General features: G+C 33.7%; 1 protein-coding gene across 1 annotated transcript; it reads left to right on the plus strand.

Annotated features, from left to right (window-relative positions):
* The first annotated feature begins 4,484 nt into the window (after window positions 1-4,484).
* On the plus strand, window positions 4,485-24,027 carry LOC140435064 (uncharacterized). Its single transcript, XM_072523750.1, has 4 exons — window positions 4,485-4,802; window positions 12,505-12,597; window positions 19,146-19,278; window positions 23,870-24,027. Exons 1-4 carry the CDS (start codon window positions 4,691-4,693, stop codon window positions 23,937-23,939), a joined length of 408 nt encoding a protein of 135 aa, XP_072379851.1. The 5' UTR covers window positions 4,485-4,690; the 3' UTR covers window positions 23,940-24,027.

Here is a 24,027-nt window from a genome sequence, read left to right on the forward strand (position 1 = left end):
TTATATTTCCTCAAGATGCAACAATTTTTAAATTCATTAATTTCCTTAATAACTACTCAATTAATTTTCAAACATTTCTTTTCAACCTCTTGAGGATATTGTTACGATAAATGTAATTCATACCGTGTCGTCGCTTATACCTGCTATTGGAATTTTCGAGATGTGGATCGAATATTACCGTTGGCGTTCCGACCGAAGGACTAAGAAGCGGGCAGAAATTTCTAGATACAACTCAGGTATAAAACGGACGATTTGAGATTTAAAAAGGACAGTCGAAAACAAGTGTCGATTAATAAATTGTTCGCGCGGCTATTTGAATTGTAACCGGAGTGAATGTTTTAAATAAATTATATAAGTGTAAATAAATTAATATTTAAGTGTTTTCTATGTAGATTAAATAAATAAATGTATGTAAATAAACTCATACAGTGTTGTAAAGTGTAGAACATTTTTATAATAAATAAAGTCAATAAATTAGATTTATAAATACTACATAATGAAAATATAATACAATATTATATTTTCAGTTATATTTCGCATTTATATCATAAATTTTGTTATATATCTATATTTTTAATTAATTTTGTTCAATCTTATCTTTTTAGAGTTATTAATATACCATTGTTAAAGCAAATGTTTATTCTTCAATTTCAACATATAGGTAGTTGATTAGTTGTTTTATCAGTTGTCGCTTTCAGATATGACTTACTGTGTAACTTTATTAATTTATCTGCATATGTGTATTGTTGTCACCCATCCATTTATGTCTTCTATATTGCATGCTCTTCTTATGTTTTCGCTTCTCTCCCTATCCAACAGACTTTTCCCTGATATTCGTCGGAGTATTTTCATCTCTGTTGTTTCTAGTAGTCGTCTCGTTTTAGATGTGTCAGGTCTTGTCGCCGTGTATGTTAATAGGTATAGGTCTAATTGCTGCTTTATAAATTCTTGTTTTTGTGTCCTGTCTTAGGTGTTTGTTCTTCCAGATTGTGTCATTAAGATATCCCGCCGCTTTACTTGCTTTTAAGCTTTGTTGTCTTACTTCTTTAACATATCCGTAACTTGTTATATCTATTCCCAGATATCTAAACCTTGCTTCCTGCTTTATTATTTTCCAATCAATTTCGATTATACTTCGTAGTGGGTATTTAGATGTTGTCATACAATTGGTTTTTTGTGCTGATATTATCATATTGTATTTCTTGGCCGTTGTTTTTAAGATGTGTGCTAATTTTTGGAGCTCGTCTTCTGTCTCGGCGATTAATGCGGTGTCGTCTGCATAACATAATATTTGTTCCCCATTCTGTAACCATGATCTTTACGAACTGCTTGTATTATTTTGTCCATTATTATATTAAAGAGAAGTGGGCTTAACGATTCACCCTGTCTGACTTCGCGTTGTACTGATATACACTGTGTTCTTCTTCTTCTGGTTCCTATCCGTTTCGGATGTTGGAAATCATATTGGCAATCATGACCTTGCTCGCTGCGGCTCGAAACAGCTCCGTTGAGGTTTTCTTAAACCATGTTCTTAAATTCCTCAGCCATGATATTCTCCTTCTACCGGGTCCTCGCTTACCTTTGACTTTACCTTGCAATATAGACTGCAGCAGGGAGTAACGGTGCTGATTTCTCATAACGTGTCAAAGATATTGCAATTTTATGCGTTTGATCGTAAACACAATCTCTGGTTCCTTCTTCATTTTTTCTAGAACTTCCTTGTTCGTGATCCTTGCTGTCCATGATATTCTCAGCATTCTTCTATAAAGCCACATCTCAAATGCTTCAAGTTTTTTAATAGTGGTGTCTGTAAGCGTCCATGCCTCCGCCCCGTACAACAACACAGAGAAAACATAGCATCTCAAATGTCTCATTTTTGTATCTAGGGATATGTTGTGACTTTTGAAGATGGCGCTCATTTTGTTAAAGACCGTTCTTGCCTTTCCTATGCGGCACTTTATTTCCTGTACATTGCTCCACTGTTCGTTTATAATAGTTCCCAGGTAGCAATACTGTTTTACTCGCTCTATCTGCGTCCCATTAATGTAAAGATGAGCCCCATTTATATTCTCCTTGCTGATAATCATTTGTTTCGTTTTGTGGGTATTAATGTTTAGTCCGTACTGTTGACTGTACTCGTTTATTCTGTCCATTAGCCTCTGAAGTCCCTCTAAACTATCTGCTATCACCATGGTGTCGTCGGCATATCTAACATTGTTTAGTCTTTCACCATTTAGAAGGATGCCTTCGTCTATTCCGTAAAGAGTCTCGTTAAAAATTTTCTCTGAGTACATATTAAATATCAACGGCGATAGGATACATCCCTGTCTAACTCCGCGTAGTATTTTTATGTGATCTGTTTCTTCTCCGTTAATTTTCATGTATGCGGTCTGATTCCAGTATAGTTCTGAAATTATTCTGAGGTCTTTGTCATCCAGGTCTGCTTCTTTTAAAATGTTTATCATCTTTTGATGTTGAACTCTGTCAAATGCCTTTTCATAGTCGATCAAGCACGCGTATACGTCGCAGTTAACGTCCCCGCATCTTTGAATCAGTACCTGTACTCCGAAAACTGCCTCTCTGGTACCCACTGCGTTAATGAAGCCGAACTGTCTGTCCGATATTTATTCCTCGCACTTCTTATAAATTCTTCCATGGATGACTCTAAGAAACAGTTTCAACATGTGGCTCATTAGGCTGATTGTTCGATATTCTTCGCAATTTTTAGCCCCCTTTTTTTTAGGTATCGCTATGAATTCTGATTCTAGCCATTTATCAGGGATGATTCCTGTATTGTATATTTTATTGAAGACAGCCGTGATCCAATTTATTCCTTCTTCCTCCAAGAGTTTTAAAAATTCAGCTTCGATATTATCAGGCCCTACAGCTTTCCTGCTTTTCATCCGTTTTATTGCTTCTTCTACCTCGGATTTAAGTATGTCGGGGCCCGTCATCCTCTCTGAAAATGGATGCCTATAATCCGTTCTTTGATCTTGAAAAAGTGTCTCCAAATATATTCTCCATTTGTCTTTCATCTCTTGGGTGTCAATGATTAATTTTCCATTGGTGTCTATGAGTTTCATTTGTGTTCTCTTTTTAAAAGTACCCGTTATTTCTTTTACCTTTTTGTGTGCATTAAAATTGTCATGCTTGGCTTGTAGTCTTTCTATTTCTTTACATTTCTCTACAGCTTCTTTTTCTTTAGCTTCTCTTATTTTTCTTCTGATGTAACCCTGCATTTTTTTATATTCATCTTTACTTCCTTTAATTAACCTTCTGCGTTCCATTAAGTGAAGGATTTCTGGAGTCATCCAAGATTTCTTCTTTGTTTCTTTGTTTGGTTTTAGCAGATCTTGTTTAGTTTTCTTAATTATTTCTTCGAATTGATTGATTTCTCGTTGGATGTTATTTTCTTCTTTTAGTTGTTTAACTTGGTTGTTAATATATTCCCCCACTTGCTTTTTAACTTCCGGATGTTGCAGGGCTGTCATGTCGTAGTTAGGTCTAGACTTTTTCTTTATTGTCTTCAGTCTCACATCCATGACTCCCACTAAAGGTATGTGGTCAGATTCAATGTCCGCTCCTGGATATGTTTTGACAGATTTAAAACTGTTTTTGAATCTTCTATTTACCAATATATAATCTATCTGGTTTCTAATTACGTTATGGGGTTTATCTGCTGGTGCCTTCCATGTATACAATCTCCTCGGTGGTAGTTTATAAAATGTGTTTAGCTTGTTATCTTCTGCGAATATTTCTAGTCTATCACCTCTTTCGTTTCTTTGTCCTAACCCAAAAGGTCCGATTAGAGACGTTTTCCGTTCGGCCCCAATGCATTGAAATACCCCATTATGATGCTGACTTCGTGTTTAAGTATTCGTTCTAATATATCCTCTATGCTTTGGTAGAGAGTCTCTACTTCCTCGTCGTCTTTATCTGCAGTGGGATATACACACACATACGCTGTGTTATTATTCGTTTATGGAAGTAGATGTTTTCGATGGTTTGTATAATATTGATTGGTATGGTCTTCTCTTACGTGTTCTCGCGAATCTCTTGTAGTCTAGTTCTATCGAACCCTGATCAAGACACCTCTACCAGACTAAAACCCAAGCCATAGTATCTTTATTTGTGTAGCCGTATAACCGATTATTAAGTGGCATTCATTTCGCTACAACTTCTAGATTAAAAACTCTCTTTTAGGAATTTTAAAGAAAAAATGTTCTCTTTCCTGATAATTATTTTTTATCTTAACGGAAATTTAAATAGATCGCTTGAAAAATATGACATATTAACCCCTTGGAAGTAAACAATTAAACTCAAAAAATAATTAGCGTTCTGCTAAAAAATAACAAAATTGTTTTTTAAAAATATTTTTTATTTTGATAACATTATCAATCAGTTTATGTCAGTTCAAAAAATATATCAAAATTTGTATGGGTATATCTTTACCTCCAGCAGTGGAGAAGTGAACACTGAAATCACTCGTATATAAGCTCCGATAACATTTAACCTCCGATCTCAACCCATTTTGGTTCATAAAATTTTTATCTCGATTATAATAATTGTAAGTTCACATACAATTAATTCATTTAGTGAAGTTTCATCTTCGCTACAGAATCAGTGTACGCATTCTGAAATATTAAAAGAGCTATTTTTCTGTGTTGTTATTGGACAAACAGCTGCCTGCATGTTTTTTCTAGAAGAATATTACAACAAATTTTTAGATTTACCACCATCCTTTCATTTCCAAGCTGCTTTTTCTGATAAAGAAATTTTCAATTTGGAAGCAGATTTTACAAGTAAGTTTGCCATTTGTTATTAGTATTTTAGTAACTATGGTTAGGTACTAATATGCAATATACATAAATATTACATAGGAACAATATTACAATATCAGGATAATAGATATAATAATACACATTTTTAAAACTAATTAAATAGTTCAAGACGGTATTTAAATATTCTTTTACACTTTTCTTCCATTTTTTACATTGTTTTTTTCCCAATAGATTTTCCATGTAGCATTATTTTATTTTATTATTCATATGTGTGGCATTCTTTCTATTTATCTTTTCTTCTTTAGGTGCCCTTTCCATTTCCTGAAACCTTCCTCTATCGACTGCTACGCGAAATAGTTCTTTTACTCTGGAACCACACCACTGCCTATTATTACGCAGCAATGAAAGATTCTTTCGACCAATCCATCTCTTTCCTTCCACTTTTTCTTGTATTATAAGACGCAGTAGATGGTATTTAGGTTTTCTAATAATATGGCCGAAGTGTTCTTTTTTGTTTGTTCTCTTTATAAAGTTTATGAGCAGACGTTCTGAATTCATCATTTTAAGAACATATTCATTGAAATATCGAAATCCACGATATTTTTAGGATCCGTCTATAGCAGAACAAATTCTTTTAATTTGTTCAGCATTTTGGTTTTTAATGTTTATGTCTCACAACCATATAATAAGATAGACCACACATAACATTCCAGGGCCTTCTTACAAATATACATGGATAGGTTTCTGTTACACAAAACTGGTTTCCAGATCATAAAAGCTTTCGTGATATTTCGATCCTGGTTTACTATCTCTTCATCAGAGTCACATTTTACATTTAAACAGCTGACAAGGTGGTTAAAATGATTTACACGTTCTATAGTTTGTTGTCTAGAGCTTGATAGCAGAGTACCTCATTATAAATTCAAAAACGTGTCCGAAACACTAGAGGGTCCTTCAAAAAATTAAAGCGACTCGTACGTATTTCTTCATTAGAAATGTGTCTTTACTCACTATTTTTCGTTGTATCCTCCCTGTACTATGAGATGTAAGTAGTTGATACAATAGGTTCAAGGGTTAAAACATAAAACGAAACGAAGGATTTGCCGATTCAATGCCGGGGAATTGGATATAAATGCGTGGAAAATTAAATTTTATTAAAATCTAATTTATTATAGGATTAGACCAATTAAGTTATTAGTAAAAAATAAGGTTTTTTCGTCACAACTGTATAGAAGGGTTTAACAGTTGAATTGTGTAGTATGAGATATTACAAAAATACTCTCTCTTCTAGGGATTCATAAATTTTTTAGTGAAAATATTTTTAAATTCCAAATTATTTCAAATTTTTAAATTTCAAATTTATTGTTTAAACAATCAAAACTCATTATTTTGCTCATAACTTATGAATGTGCTTTAAATTCTATAAGAGAAACACTCACTCATAATTGTTTATTTAGGTGCTGGCATAATTTTAATATGAAAATAAGTTATATGTAAATTTATCAATTAATATAAATACTGTGTGTGTATGCAATCAAATTACGGTACCTGTGATGTTGATGTAACAATTCTTCTTCGGCAGTGCACTGGGTTGACTCGGGAACAGAATCTTCTCAAAAGGTCGCGTGGTCACGTTACACAAAAAATACTGGAGTGTTTCGCGCGCTGATTTATACAAGACTATGTCTAAACTAAGATTGAAGTGCGTAGCGTGTCGTAGCCCTGCTCCCTGCTCCCTCAAGACTTTAATGGGCGGACTGTACAGGTCCGTATTAATTCACGATTGACAAGACATACACACACGTTAATTAAAGAATTAAATATAAAAATAAAATAATAAAATTATTAATAAAAAACTAAGAATATATGTGGAGGGACGTAACAACTTAAAAACTTGTTTATTTAGAGATTTGACGTCAACAGACAACTTTTTCAGAAAAAAAAAGATACACAAAATTAAAATCGGTTAATAAACAAAAACGTTACTTCGAAATGAAAACAAAATCGCTGTCTTTGAATGTTGTTAATAACTTTTTTATTGTTTAATAAAATTTATTTAAATGTACCTGAACGGTTAACCAGAAATTTAATTTAATTTAAATTTTCTGAAAAAGTTGTTGTGAGAAATCTCTAAATAGACAAGTTTTTAAGTTACGAGGAAAATAATTACAATGGCGTTTTGATTGTTAATTTAAAAATATTTCCACAAAAAATTTGATGAATTCCTAGATAAGAGTCTATTTGTAATATTTCATAATATATATTTTAACTCCTAAACAGGAGAATAGGACTGGCATGGGCGGCTTACGGAAAACTGTAATATATATATATATATATATATATATATATATATATATATATATATATATATATATATATATATATATATATATAAATATATGTGTATGTAGAAAATTTAATATGTTAATTTCTCCAAAAAAGACATGCATGGTTACAACAGCAAATTTACTAACATGTAAATTGGAGCTGGAAGGTCAGATAAGTAATAGAACAAGTGTGACGGAGTTTAAATATCTAGGCATCACATTATCTAGCTACGGAAAGCTCGAAACTGAAGTGGAAGATCAGAATAGAGCAAACAGAGCCGCAGGCTGCCTGAATGAAACAATATGGAAAAATAAAAATATCGGGAAAGAAACGAAAGGCAGAATTTACAAAACAGTCATCAGACCAATAATGACATACGCAGCAGAAACAAGAACTGACACAGAGAGGACAAAAAGGATGTTAGAAACAGCAGAGATGAAAACACTTAGAAAAATTGATGGTAAGCCACTATGGGACAGATCTAGAAAAACAGATTTACGACGTAGATGCAAGGTGGAGAACATCAAAAACTGGGTAAGAAATAGAAGAGTAGAATGGATCGATCATATAAGCCGAATGACAACAAATAGAGTAGTAATAACGGCAAGAGACTTACTGGAGGCACATTGAAAAGTCATGTTATACATAAAGAAGAAGAAGAAGAAGATATAATATATATATATATATATATATATATATATATATATATATATATATATATATATATATATATATATATATTATCATATTAGGCAATTTATCGATTGACCTCATATACGATTTGACACTAATTTTAAAAAATTAATACGAAAAGCAACAACGTAAACACACTGCGAACTGTAACATATCTTTAATATTTAACAGATATTACAGTAATTTTTGTACAGAAACAAACTTTTATAGAATCCCTCGTTTTATCACCATTAATTGACCTGTTTCATTTTGATAAATTACCCAATTTTTTAATTATTTTTTGTATATTTGGAACTTTGTACTTGTTGAAAAATTTAAATCTCAAATATAAATGATAAATTTGATCAATTTATAACTTTATTATAAAAATATTTAGAAAAGTAATTATTAGGGATGTACGCAGGATGTTCCGCCCCACACTTTGTCCCGTGGGCGGACCGGGACAACGATTTTTTGCGGTGGGACGTAACAGCGATTTTTCGGCGAAATTAAAATGTTTTCTGTTTTAATATTTTATATTGATGAAACATAATTAAGAGATTTAGAATAACACAAAATTTTGAAATGTTTTCGACAATTTTTTTTGATTAATTGAGATGCACCCCTGGTATGTAAAAAATTGTTTTGGTTTAGGTCCTTCTAATAAACCGCCACCCGACATTACGGCCAGATGATAATACTTTTGAATCTAACCGTTAATGTGATGAAATAAAAAGAAACAAGGGATTCCTAAGAAGCAGAATGATATTTACTAAAACCAATAGAATGTTTCTTAATAAACTGCAAAACAAACAGACTACTAGGAGGGGAAAAATATGTCACGGTTTCCAGTGTAGTCATGTACATAAATTTATTACTCGAGTACCTCGACAAAAAAATATTAGAAATTAATACTGACCAAAACAATGACGAGGAATTCAATTTGAAAAACTTTTTTATAGCAGCACGAATATCAAAAACTACAATAAAACAAATGTACTATATTTCTTTAGTAATCGATCCTCACCACAAATTAGAAGCTTTCGATTTATCGGAATAGGGGCGTTCCTTGAAACAAGAAACAGAGACAAAACTCAGAGAATTATGTACAAAATATGAAAAAGAGAGCCTCAACCTGGAAACAACAAACAAGGAAGTTGGATCTTCTTCTTTGTCCTCTAGTTGCGAGAACGATCCCAAAATTTTGTCACGGTGGTGCAAAAAAAGGGTGCGCTTTGACGAGAACTGGATCGATATCCAGCAGATGAACGAGAAAACAGAAACGTGGACATCTTCTCCAGAGCATCAGCAAACAAAAAAGCCGGCTCAACGAGGATTCAGTGGCTGCGATCCTTTGTGTCCAGTCATGGTCAAAACATATTTTTTAATGTAATTGAAGAATACTTGTAGATATTTATAAATTTAGATTCGTAAAATAAATGGATATTGAAATAAGTACTTTTTTGTAGCTTGTAACTCTATTATACATATAAAGGGTGTTTTTTAGAGGTATTGAGCTTTGAAATGGAATAAAACAAAGATGATTTTTATACATTGACATGAAATTGACTTTATTCGAAAGATAATCTTTTGGAGAAAAAGGCAGTTGGAGCGGGCACGCTCCTCTGCACCGTCCAAGTGTAGCCGAATAAATATATCGACTTTGGTGTATTTCCATTAAGCGGTGGTTCTTTTGTTGTGTGTATTTAAATGAAGTACTTCTTACTCAGCAGAAATGTATTTTTTCAATTATAACCAGTATACTTTTAAATCATTCAATAGATAATACAGTTACCATTTATTTGCTCTGCTTTATATAAGAAATATTATCACTTACAATTGTTAACACGTGATCGGATGATTCACAAAATGCGGCAGTTTAAAATTAAGAGCCGTCTGTCTTCTTAGGCAGTTGAACGTAAAAGAACTATATTATTTATCTATGGTAAAAGAGAGCGAGATCTGTACAATCTTTCGCAGGGTCAAATTTTGTTCTGTACCAAAGGGTGGTCAGGGGTAGGACACGGGAGCGCTAATGCCAGTTTGGATCAAATCCGAACAGCAGTAATCATGGTTCTAAAGCGGTCACCATTAACTGTAATGTTCTGGTTAGCATCGTTTTTGAAGAACTACGATCCAATAATTTCATTAGACCATAAAGCATATCAAACAGTCAGTTTGTTTGGATGTAATAGTTTCTCAACATACATTTAAGGTTTATCTTAACTCCAAATAGGACAGTTTTGTTTGTTAACGTGCTGTTCAACCAAAATTGAGCTTCATCGCTAAAGAAAATTCGCTTATGAAAATCGGAATCAACGGCAATCTCGTTTTGGACCCACTCACCGAATCTACGAATCTTCCTTGCTAGTTGATGATATACTTACCTTCAATTTTTGCGTGATGGACACATATCAAACTGCTGTGCACAATGGCTGATTCAGGTCTTCCTGTATGCTACGCTCTACAGCAGCAACAACTTCTTATGTACGCACTGTCCGACGCGTCTGTGGATGCATATTATTATTTAGAGTAAACGTGGTGCAAAAACGTTCCATGGTTAATCGGATTACTTGCTCGGTATTAATTTTAAAAATAAATTTATACAATTTAGAAGAGTTGTTCGAGCGTCAAGTCTATTCATGCTGAAATGCCAAACCGAACTTAACATTAATCACTTGACAGCTGTCAAAATGCCCGACAGTTGAAAAAGTGTTACCATTATTATTTTACCATTACCATTGTTATTTTTTCTCTTATTGGCGCCTGACAGGTAATCACCACTATCCGTTGATCCTTATATACTAAAGACAGTGGCAAGGATTTCGTCCTCATCAACAGATTGTACACTAGTCTTTATCCGTCTTTAGTATACTTCATCTAATTTACTTACCGTTGCACGTCATCCGCGTCATAACCCGTGAGGTCCCATGATACCAACACGAAATATTTAGGCGGTAGGTGTGTTCTTTTTTAGAATCACTTTGCCGAGTATACTGGCATTATATCCACTAGACATATTTTATTATGTACGCGTAGAAATAATATTTAAAGATTTCTATTAATGTTAACTTAAAGAAATACACAATAATATGTTTCATTTAATTTGTATAAATGCATTATAAAGCATTTTTATGAAGAAAATTTGTTCGGAACACACTGTAACTGTAATCGAACGAAGGTGATATTTTGGCATACATTGGTAACACTTATTTGACTGATGTTAATAAGTAATGAAAAAGTGTTGTTTTTGTTTAAGTATTCCATTTTAGATCCTTATACGACGCATACAAGCGGCTCAAATTGTTTTTAACAAGATTATTTTTTAACTCTTGTTTTGTTTCTGTTTATTTACATTAAATATTAATTTGTTTTGTTGTATAATCCACTTTTGCAATAATTATGTGACCTATTTGCTTTAAAATGGATTTAGGATTTTTTTATACTTTGGTATCTATGTCAACTTAGATCTCTGTCAATGATAATGACGTGCAACGGTAAGTAAATTAGATGGACTGTATACGTAAACAAACTTTCGGTGCAATATAATTCTGTCTTCTCAACTTTGTCGTCGATCTCCTCCATATATTGTTTTTACCCATTTTACTACATTAAACAAATGATGAAAACCTTGACTTATCCATGTCTGTCTCTCGTTCCGTGTCTGTCCATCCGTCTCCCTATCTGTCCATCTGTCTGTCCGTAAACACAACTCCTCTATTATTAGAATAGATAGAATGACAAATTAGGTGTCGAGGAGATATAAACTCTCGTCGAGAGTTTATATCTCAAAGATGATACAAAGGTGAGAAATTCGACCTCTGACGTCCGGTTCCAGAGTTGTAAATGGAAGTACTGTTTAAAAGTAGTCGAAATGGTACAAGCGATATATTATTCGACCCGCCTTAGAAAGGCGAGAAAGGCGATACTTCCGGTTTTTATATCATCATCATCATTTTGGCTTTACAACCCTGTGTGGGTTCTAGCCTCCCCAAGAATTTTTTTCCAGTCTTCCCTATCCATCGCCAAGCACGTATTTCCATATTTCTCATATCTTGATCTATGTTATCTAGGAATATTGTTCTGGGTCTTCCTCTTCTTCTTTGACCAATAGGTCTATCAAGGAGCGTTTTTCTAGCTGGGTCGGTTTGCTCCATCCGCATTACATGGCCTACCCACCTCAGACGTCCTATCTTTATGTGTTTGGTTTTTATATCAGTTCCGGTTACAAAAAAAAAAGTTATGACTGCAAGTTTGGCAAAAATGACTTAAAACTAGTGAACTCGTATATCAATCGACAAGTTGCACGAAGAGTTAAAATATCGACTTTCGATTCTTTTTCCGGTCATGCTGGGTGAAAACCTAGGACTTACAAATAGAAATACTTAGAAGTCCAATTGCTTGTTTTATTTAGGAACCCTTTAATTACTGTTTAATTAAGCTTATCAGCTAACCGTACCTATTGTTTTTGTTGTATTTGTGCTTTTAACCATTTATTTTTGTTAGAAATATGCTTTTATTATTCATACTTATCAATTATTTGTTATTTAACTTTGTAGCATAGTCCAAATAAAATATTTGCCGTTATAACTCTCGATAATCAAGTTTTTTATGGACGGAAACAAAATACTACTTTCACTTTCCCCGAATAGAGGAACATAGCTTTTAATTCTGACTTAATGAGTTTGTCTTAAATGCTTTTTGATGTATGTATTTATTGCAGGCTGTCATTGCGAAGAAGATATCAACATGGCATCAGTACCTCAGGGAGCCTTCGCGGCAAAAAAAATGCGACAAAGAGAAGAAAAAATCAAAGGTAATTATATATTTTCTTTAAAAATGTATTTATCAAATATTGTCAAAACTGGGTTGTTTATCTGGGGTTTGAAATATACACTGATCGCCAAAAAAAGGGGCCAGCCTATAAATTTCTGAAAATAAAAATTCATTGGAAGTTTTATGCACTGTTTCATATTGTATACTCAACATCTTTCATTTTTAAAACCAAAAATTGCCATTACTGCTTAATTAATTAGCACAATTTATTTAATTAGAAGGCTACAAAAGAAAATAACGTAATATCGAAACGAATTACAAACAATAAAAATTACGAATGAACTTGAACAAAATTGTCTAATATTGGGTATTGTGTCCTAAAACATCAATAACCGTTTGCAGACGATTTGGAAGGGAAAAGAACAAATTTTGAATAAAAACTTAAGGAACACGCTCATACTCTTCACGAAGCATGTTTTGAAGTTCTGCAAGACTTTCTGGCTGGCCTCGTTGACTTCTAATCCTACGATGAAGTTCATCTCAAAGATGTTCGATGATATTAAGATCAGGGCTGCAGGCTGGCCATTCTAGAGTATTAATTCCTACTTCCCCCACGTAATTTGTCACGATTCTTGCAGTATGCAGCCGTGCATTATCATGCATAAAGACGAAATTGTCCCCAATAAATGGACCAAATGGAAGTACTGCTTGTGCCAAAACATCCTCTATATACCGGTGAGCAGTTAGGGGGCCATTGATGAAAATAAGTTCAAATGACATTACAGCCCAAACCATGACACTGCCACCGCCAAACTTTCTTCTCTGAGGCATACAAGCTTGGGCATATCTTATTTCTCCGTCTCCAAACCCTCTCTCGGTTATCGCCAGACTTTAAACAGAACCGCGATTTATCAGTAAAGAGAATTCGGCTCCAATCCTGAATATCCCATTGTTGATGTTTAAGAGCAAGAAATAATCTATTCCTACAGTGTTTGGGTTGTAATTCGGTAACAGTAGTCGACCTTCTTGTCATTAGTCCTCTTTCATTGAGGCGTCTTCTACCCGTCTCTCGCTTAGATTCACATTTTGAACCTCTTGCAGACGGTTTCTTGTAGCAGTTGCAGTGAAATGGCGATTTCTTAAAAGTTCCATCACAATAAAACGATTATCTCTTTGCGTGAGTATGTGTTGACTTCTTCCGTCTTGTAGCAATGCAATAATTCGAGCAACATCTACTGTAGATAACACCACATCTTAATTATTCACTTAGTTGAATCATTTGCATTTCAACGAAATCCACGTTTGAAATGCTAAATTACTGTTTAATTAAATGTTTTCAACTTAGAAGATAAACAACGACTACAGAAAACAACAACATAAACGTCAAAACTGACAAAAACAAACATACATGAGTGTAATAAATATTTAAATTGAGACGCAATATGAAACAGTGCATAAAACTCCCAATGAATTTTTATTTTCGGAAATTTATAGGGTGGCCACTTTTTTTTGCCGTTCAGTGTAGATACAGTTTCAATAACGACTATTTGATGTATCTCTTTCTTCGTTAATCTTTATTATCCACTCCAGAATGTAGGTCTCTCCCAATTGTTCCCAATTTTATAAATTTTAATTTAGTATACCTAGTGAGTTTTTTAATAAAATTTTGTATTTGACTTATTATATGGGGTTAATCGAAAGGTGGTTTTTTATCCTAACTTTGAAACATCCTGTGGAATAATTCCGTTAGCGGATTTTCGTAAAACCTTATTTTTTGGTTGCAATCATGTCTCCTAGGTATTATTTTTTTTGTTTCATGTGAAAATATGGATTGGTTCATTTTTAGGAGCGAAATGACTTTTTGACCCACAATGTACGACTTTTCTTATTATTACCATTATCTTTTGTATTAATTTGTAATACGACGATGGGGGCTTTGAATGATTAAAAGCAACGACATGATCTTGGTTTTAATGAACAATGATAACAATAACAAAACATAAAAAACAACTTGAATGTAACTTAACTTAACATGGGCGGACTAAGGTCTAGGCAACCTAGGCACGTGCCTAGGGTCCGTAATTTTTAGGGTCCGAAAATTAGGTTTTTACTTTTTAATTTTTATAATTAATTTTTGTTTTAAATAAAAGAAAATATTATTTAACCTGTATGAGTATCTATGTAGTCATTGTCATGTAGTAATGTTTTGCCATTACTCTTCTAGAGCCAAGCGAAGTTTGTTAATCGAGGCTGGTGCGACTTCGCGACCTCTAATATTTCTACCAAGCACGTCCCAAACGTGCTTTATTAGGTTCAGATCTGGCGAACACGTTGACCAGTTCATTTTATTAATACCAACTTCCTCTAAATATTGCGTGACACACATTGCAGAGTGGGGTCGCGTATTAAATCCATGTAATCTTCGACGAATTGTATATACACTTACATTATTACCTCAAATCTCTTGAAGCTGATTTCTTGTTTGCACCGCTGTTAAATGACGATCGCGCAAAGCGTTGACTCGTATAAAACGATCATCTAAAGCAGTAGTTTTGCGCTTCCTGCCACTTCCCGCTTTACGCTTGTTTGTTCCAGTTCGTATAAAACGTTCAACTACCCTTTGGATGGTAGAGCGATGAGTGTTTAGTACTCTAGCCATACATTCATAATTTCGCCCATTTTCAACCAGAGCAACGGCTTTCGCACAATCTTCGACACTAAGAACCATGATCAATCATAGGTAAACAAAATGTAAGTGTCAATATGACATAATGATAACAGTCACCAAAGCCACCTCGTCCTATTACAAAATAACTCCAAAATAATCATAATTAAAAAAGTCCTAAATTGTGGGTGGCAAATTCATTTGGCTCTAAAAAATGAACCAAGGCATAGTTTGACATGAAACAAAAAACACAATGCAGACATGGTTGCAACCGAAAAATAAGATTTTACGAAGATTCGCAAACGGAATTATTCCACAGGATGTTACACTTTAAATTTCCGCTGGAGCTACATGTGGTTTTCCGGGTTTGACTCTGCGTTGAATAATTTTGGTTTTGAGAAAAACGATTATTGTGACGACGTTTCGACAATGCAAGTGTGACCTTCTTGGTTTATTATTTTAAAAATTTAATAAGTGACTGTAGATGACAATTGATTGCAACCCGCGTCGCATGCGACGGGCAAAATCACATTCATCGCATATATGCAGTAACTATTATATAAGATAATAAATCAAAAATCATTTAGTAGCAATTTACTTAAAAATGCATATTATAGTAGTTCGAATTTTGCAACTATCTTATCTATTCTATTCAGATAATAAATTATTTCCATCTTCGAGTCTAGCCATAATATTGCTCCGCTATCACTTCGTTACAAGTTCGGTAAAATCTGCGAACTAGGTCCTTCAATATTTTCCTATTTTTTGCTAATGCCTGGAACGCTTTCGTTCGCTTCAATGATTTGTTCTCTTTCTCCAGCTCTTTCCGTGTACTTCTTATGTGTTCAGCATGATAATTGCTTGTTTTAATTCCGGCTTTTAAATTATCTGTTCGTTGATTTTTAGCAATTTAATTTGTTCACTTTTTCTAGACTTTTCTTTTACCACGGTTATCGACTTCTTTTTTATACAGTAGACTCCCTCTATAACGAGAACTAAAATGACAGATTAATTACCTCGTTATAAGCCGATCTCGTTATATCAGACAATCATAATACTGTGCATACATATGAATCTGTAGTTTTCTAAACCATTAACTTCCTATAGTGAAGCCATTCGGAGCAATATAAGATGCTAATAAATATTGTTTGAATAGCGTTTTTGAAAATTTACTTTTATTGTCAATGAAATATATTTAAACATAAAAGAGTTGTTTACTTTTATTATCAATGATATACGTTAGAACAAAAAAGCTGTACTTATATTTTTTTCCAACTACATAATGTATAAATCGTATTTTCAAGGATAACATAAACTATTGCTTCTGCAATTTTAAGAACTCTGTTATTTTTAACTGCTTTAAATGGTCCAGTCTCATTCTATCATATATTTTCTAAAGATGTGAAACAGTTGTATTTATTCATTGTAAAGAAGTTTATTGCGGGCTGCAGTTAAGTTTATTGAGGGGCTGTTTGAAAAGGTATTTATTTATAGCCACGACCGGACTAAAAACGTAAAAAACACGTTTTTGGATCTTATTTATAATATATCTCTCGTTATAACCAAATTTGCCTCGCTATAGACGGTTATAGTTCAATAGAAATTTCACGGGACATCTAATGTATCTCGTTATAAGCGAAACCTCGTAATAACCGTGTTCGTTATAGAGGGAGTATACTGTATTTCTTTAAAAAATATTTTATTCCTGTCTGTTGAATCCTCTCCTCTCCTGTTTTATGGATTTGTCTGTCCAATTCTATTATTCTTGATGTTTGTTTAAAACCTCTTCCTCTTAGGTGGTTTGTAAGTTCGTATAAATTGCTCAGATCGTTTCTTTTTGCCGATTTTTTAGTTCTATCTACCAAGCATTCTATATGGAGTCATTTATCGTATCGTTTCTGGTACCGTGCGGTGGTTAGTGCAAAATAAAAAAAATAGTGATGTATGATCCAGATTCGATATTAACACATAAGTGGAAAAAATATGAAACTGCACGTTTTTACTTTCGGTTGCAGGAAAACTAGGAAAAACACATTTATTTATAAACTACGATATTGCTTTTAGAGTTTCTGTTCTGACTGAGCATTGAATTCTCCGCTGTAATTTTAAATTTTAAAATCAACAAAAATATGATATGTCAAACTCTCGCGCTTTTTCGAGGATCTGTCGTAGTGTAAAGATCTGATTAATGGTTGAACGTCCACTCGATATTCTCCTAGAAACGTTTCGATATCTTCGGTAGCTTCAATCTCTCGTGCAAAATGTTTGACAATATCTTGTATGCTGTATTTAAGAGAGTTATTCCGCGATAATTATGCATTCCAGTTGGTTTCCCTTTTTGCGTAACGGGCAAATTATGCCTAAGCTCCATTCTTCAGGCATTTGCTCCTCAGACCAAATTGTACAAACAATTTCTCGCATCACCTTGGTGAGCTGGTCTCCACAGTGCTTAAATAACTCTGCTGGAATGCCATCGCTGCCTGGGGATTTGTGGTTCCTTAGTTTTTCTATAGATATTTTTACTTCATCTACCGAGGGGATTACACGAGTTCCTCATTTCGGTATTCCAGCTCTATATTGTTAGTAGGTTCCCCTTCCAGCAACTCTCGAAAGTGCTGTACCCATAATAACAGGATATCCACTTTGTTGGTAAGTAAGTTACTTTCCTTATCGTTAAAATAGTTGATTCTCGGTTTGAATTCTTTTCTAATAATATTTATTTGATGATAGAACTTTCTTGTTTCTCCGTGACTCATATGGCTTTCGAGCCGTTATAATATGTCATTTTCCGAGTCTCGTTTCTTTTTTCAGCATATGCGTTTTTCCTCTCTCCTTAAGTTTTTGTATCTATCTATTGTTGTCCTAGTTTTCCGTTGTTGCATGGTCCTAAATGCCTCGTTCTTCTCATCTGTTATTTTTGTTGCAGTCTTGGTCGAACCAGTCGTTTCTTTCTTGGGTTCGGGATATTCCCGATGTGCTTTCGGCTGTTAATTTCAGGGCCTCCTTGCAGTTGTTCCACATTTCCGTGCTTGACTGGTCGACTGCCCAGGTCTGTTCTAGGGTTTCTTTTATATGTGACTGGACCTGTTTCTCTTTGTTTTCATTTTTTAGCATATGTAAATTATATTTTACTTGTCTAGTGTCCCTTTCTTTCTTGGCATTGGAAATTCTTTGTCGTAACTTGGCCCCTACCATGAAGTGATCTGAGTCAATATTTGCGCCTCTGTAACTTCTGTCGTCTATTAGGTTTGTAAAGTGCCTTCTGTCAATTATAACATGGTCAATTTGATTTGTGGTGTGTCCATTTGGTGATATCCTAGTTGCTTTATGGATATTCTTATGATTAAAACATGTACTTCCCACAATTAAATCTTTGGAAGCTGCCATACTAATAAGCCTTAAACCATTGTCATTAGTAACGTCGTGAAGGCTGTGTGTACCAATATAATCTTGGTATCATATCTCTTTTCCTATCTGGGCGTTCATGTCTCCAATGATTATTTTAATATCGTTTTTGGCACAGTTAGCATATGCTCTTTCGAGGTTTTCGTAGAATAGATCTTTAATTTCTTCGTCTTTTGCCTCGGTTGGCGCGTGCGCGTTTATCAGGCATATGTTGAAAAATTTTCCTTTTATTCGAAGGATGCATAACCGATCATTTATGGCTTTAAAACCAATAATAAATTTTTTTATTTTCTTTGATACTAGGAACGCGGTTCATGTCGGTTTATTATATTTGAATTATTTAGTGACATTTATCGAAATTGCGTCGATGAACAAAATTTCAAAAGTCATTCCTAGTCCCGACAAGTAATACTTATTTCGATCCTTAAACTTTCGTAAACAATGATTTTGATGCAACTATTTATTTTTAAAGGTTTATTATTTATTTGTTTATCTATTTTTTTATCAATTTTTTGCAGCGGCTTTGGATCCCACCCAGTATAATAGTAAATTTATGAATAGTATTTGGGGACAGTATAATCGATATTCAGTCCATAATTTAAAGAAACTGATGCACGAAAATACTCTAAACTACTTTGTGTATCCAGTTGAGTAAGTATCATAAATACAACATCGTACCTCATTATTCGAAGAACTAACACATGTTTCAACCATAATTACTATGTGGAAAGATTCATTTAATAGTGTTCACACCATCAGATTCTTATAAAACTTTTATTTATATAAAAAACTTGGATTTAAGAGTCATTAACATCATCCCAAATCGCCACTGCGATCAAAAAGCAGCGGTAAAATTAGATCAAAAGTCAACTGAAGGTATAGAACTAAACAGAGAAGTTCGTTAAGGGTGTGTACTTTAGCAAATCATTTTATGAATTCGGTAAATGTCATGAGTTAAGCGTTATAGGCAAGTACTCTAGAACGAAGACTACAGTTTAGAATTGAAAACACGGCTTATGAGATATTATGTTCTATTAATGTTGCACTATTACATGGGATGTTGATAATTTCATAAGTGGAGGGAATCATCTGATCGTATCTTTACATACGCTTCTATTTTAGCTTTTCCTAATTTCGATTTACGATAATTGGTGTTATTAGAGACACACTCCATAGCTGTTTCAATACAATATATCCCTTATCGTATAGATCATCGATAGGTGAATCTGATACACCAACGTATTCTGATCTGAGTAGCAGATCTAGAATTTTACACTACTACGTTTGCCTTTGGCAGCGAAATTAATGTAATATATTCTGTAGCAAGGCTTTATGGACCAGTATCAAAACACCGTTAGCACCGTTTTTAATTTAACACAGTTAAATATTCAGAAGATCAGGATGGTTTTAGAGCTGGTCGCTCTTATATAGACGGCGTATACACTATTAAACAGCTTATAGAGAAACGCATAGAAAGAGAGTCAACTGTATATTTAACCTTGGTCAACGTTGAGACAGCCTTTTAAACAGTACCATTAAATCACTTGTGATTTTGCATGAACAACATTGGTATCAGTAAAGTTTACATTCAAGTTGTAAAAGCGCTATACTCAAAATGTACCAGCACAGTCAAAGTAGTTAAGACGACACAATAGGGGTACAGATATATGGTCAAGACCATATACAAATGACCGAATAACAAATGTTGAGGTCCTCAGAAAGATGAGAAAGGAAATGGAAATCATGAATACGATTAAGATAAGCAAGTTACAATATCTTGGCCACGTTATGAGCGGGGATAAATATGTGTTGCTACAAACCATAATGCAGGGAAAAATACAGGGAAAACGAAGTATTGGAAGAAGACGCATCTCCTGGCTCAACAATCTGAGAAAGTGGTATAATTGCAGTTCCGTCGACTTGTTCAGAGCTGCAATCTCTAAAGTGAAAATAGCTGTGATGATTACCAACCTCCTTAGAGGAGACGGTACCTAAAGAAGAAGATATATGGTCAAATGGAAATAACGTTGGTTAATGTCACAATATATTCTTTTTTGTTCGTGGAGGATCAAGTTTGAGGAATACGAGAAATGATGATTAAAAACAAATGTATATAACACCAAATATATGATCATTGGCGATGAAAACAACCAAGATCTCCTTGGTCTATAACATTAACATCTTATGGAAAGACCCAGCAAGACATTTAAACCAAAATTGAACAAGTAAGACGTTCTATTCGCTAATTAAATTTAATCCTCTGGAGCCATACAGAAATAAATACAACAAAAAAGTCTATTTCTAAAACCATTGTTGAAAGTTTATGCACATAGGGGTCAGAAATATGGGTAGGTCGAAAGAAAGATACAAACAGATTACTATCTCTAGCAATGGGTTACTGAAAATGAAGCGCGAAAATTTCAAGGCTAGACCATCTCAGAAATAATGAAATTAGAAGAATTATGAATGTAGATGGTAATATAATAAAAACAATAGAGAAGCAAATGCTGATGAAGTATGGCCAGTTAGAACGAATGAATAACAAGAAAATTTTTATGTTTAGACAATTTCTGACCAAAAATTTTGCCCAGCACCCTTCTAATTTGTTTAAAGGGGACATTTTTAAATAGTAATCCGTATAGAAACCGAATCAGACACATTTTTCCTACGGGAGCGGCCTCACAACCCGGACTATAATACTTTTAAAGCCATTTAGAACCATTTTTTTTGTACGACTTTTTGTTACATATTGTTGATAATTAATATCAATATTAACAAAATATATCATTGCCGTACAGAAATTTTTCATTTTCATTTTTCTTCTCTCTTTTTAATTTTCTTCTCATAAACACATATACTGTGAAAAATATACCGCATGTCCAAAAATGTTATTATTTTATGCAACTAAATTTAAATCAGTGAGTTTCATATTAGCTCTAATCACATCTCATGTACTACTTAAAAATAGAGGGGTACGCCCTAGATTTCTCACCCCTGTTCCAGCCGATATATACGGCACTACAAAAAAAATAACCTAAATACCGATCCAAAACTATGTGATTGAATGCCGTACTGTATCAAATTACCGGAAATGGGGTCAAAGTTTTCCGAAAATCAAAGATGGTCCCTGCTCCTGATACCAATATTTTTTACGGCATTAGGTCTTAGGTCATTATTTTTATATTACCTACCTAAGTTACAAATGCCGTACAAATACACTCATGGACAAAATTCTTTCAAACTTTCACTTTTCAAATTATTGTTTTTTCAAAATAAATTCTGGTCAATCAAGTCGTTTATTGTGAAAAAGAGTTTATTTTAACAATATGTAATAAACAATTTTAAGTTTTTATGCGGAAAAATTGCAAAAAAAATAATACTTAATATTAGGTAAATAAGGATATTTTACTCTTAACTTATGCTGATTTAAATTGCTTAAACAAGTCTTTTTAACTGAAAGAAGTGCATGACTAGTAAGGAGTATTTCTCCCTCTAGCTCTTATTACTGCTTGCATCCTTCTCAGCATGCTTGCAAGTAAATTTTGGACATATCCTTGTGAAATTGCATTCCATTCATCCTGTGCAGCAAGCCGAAACTGCTCTATCGTATTTGGAACGGGATTTCTTTGTCGTATGCGGCGGTTTAGCTGATCCCACATGTGCTCTATTGGATTTAAATGCAAGCTAAACGGTGACCAATCTAATCTTTAACCTCATCAAGATATTTGGACCTTATCAAGATAATTACTCACTATGGTAGTGGCATGTGGTCGAGCATTATCGTGCATTAACATGAATCTGTCATATCTAATGTAACCAACATATGGCAAAACATGATCTTCCTGGATGTTTTGAACATAAGAGTCATCCATCCAATCACTTCCACAAGTGTGGTGCGTCCCTTCCAACTAATACCTTGCCAATGCATTATGCCACCACCTCCAAAACTAACGGTCTGGGTGAGATTGAAGGTGGCGAATCGTTCTCCAACTCTTCTGTAGACATAGTTTCGACCATCTAGCTTGCATAATAGGATTCTGGTCTCATCAGTGAAAAGAACATTTTTCCAGTTGTCGATATTCCACTGAATATGTGTTCTTGCAAATTCTAAACGACGAGCTTTATGATTTTGGAGAAGACGTGGAACTTTGGCAGGGCGTTTGGGCTTTAAGCTTGCTTCTTTTAATCTTCGTCTAACTGTTTCTGAACTCACACTAACTTGTTTAACATTCAATAGCTCATTTCTGAGGTGCATCGATATCAATGAGCGATTTCAAGTAGAATTAAGAATCAAAAACGGTCATTCATTGCGGTTGTGCACCTTGGGCGTCCTTGATCAGGCCTTTGTATAAAATTTCCTGTTTCGCGGTAACTTTTTAAAGTATTCGAAACTGTAGATTGACTTCTCCTGAGACGTTCTCCTGAGATGTACTGCGATATATTTTTGTGTATATCCTTCCTAGTACAAAATTGGGCTTCATCGCAGGGTCGAATTAGTGGCATATGTACTTGTTTTAAACTTAGTTAAATCAAAACAATATTTAATTAAACTTAATAAATTTTACTAAAAATAACCGAATTAGTATGATTTTTCCTTTACGTGAAGAACGATTTTTATGATAGAATGCACGAATGACACTTCTTCTTCTCATGGCGTCGTTTCCTTTCCAAGGTTGGCGATCCAAATGGCAATTGTAGTTTGGAAACTGCTGCGCGAAAGATTTCTGCGGATGAGCGGTCGAACCATCTCCTCAGGTCTTTTAGCCACGAATGATACTAAACGCTGAATAAACGTCAGAATAAACGTCAAAATATTGCAAACCAGTTGAGTACATCAACCTACTATATGAGTATCATCAGTAATCTAAAATTATTTTGAAATAATAGTAACTACAGAAAAAATTGGAAAATTCCAAAATATTTCATATTTTTGTGGATGAGTGTATATTTGGCCAACATGCCCCCCCCCTCCTTGAGTGGTAAGTTTCCCTTACATTTGTAATCATCTGTACCGATAAAAATTATTGGCATATTTTTTTAAGTTGTTATTACATATTGCAGTATTGATTTACATGTGATTCATGCTGGGTAAAAAATTTCTCATAGGCTTGTAGTCTATTATTTTTTGCAAAAAATAATTTGTATCGCTGTCACCATCATCAACCTTGAATAATAGATATATGTAAAAATAATTTTTAAAATATTTGGTAAAATATGATTAATAAATGTTTATCATTTTTAGGAAATTCTCAGCTGGAGAGCAAAATACATTCTTAAGTGAAGTAAAAAATTCACACAAAATCTACAATTAATTTGAGTCAAGGCTGAAAATGATGATTATAGAGAATGTATATCTATCAATATGTAACTTTTTCGTAAATATAGTTCATAAAAACAAAA

The sequence above is a fragment of the Diabrotica undecimpunctata genome, chromosome 2 (assembly GCF_040954645.1).
Source record: "Diabrotica undecimpunctata isolate CICGRU chromosome 2, icDiaUnde3, whole genome shotgun sequence".
Classification (NCBI taxonomy): domain Eukaryota; kingdom Metazoa; phylum Arthropoda; class Insecta; order Coleoptera; family Chrysomelidae; genus Diabrotica; species Diabrotica undecimpunctata.

Excerpts from the sequence above, each read along its gene's own strand:
- LOC140435064 (XM_072523750.1), top strand. The coding sequence starts at position 4,691 with ATGTTTTTTCTAGAAGAATATTACAACAAATTTTTAGATTTACCACCA. Across the intron at positions 4,803-12,504 it reads TTTGGAAGCAGATTTTACAA|GCTGTCATTGCGAAGAAGAT; the intron begins GTAAGTTTGCCA and ends TATTTATTGCAG. Across the intron at positions 19,279-23,869 it reads TACTTTGTGTATCCAGTTGA|GAAATTCTCAGCTGGAGAGC; the intron begins GTAAGTATCATA and ends TATCATTTTTAG.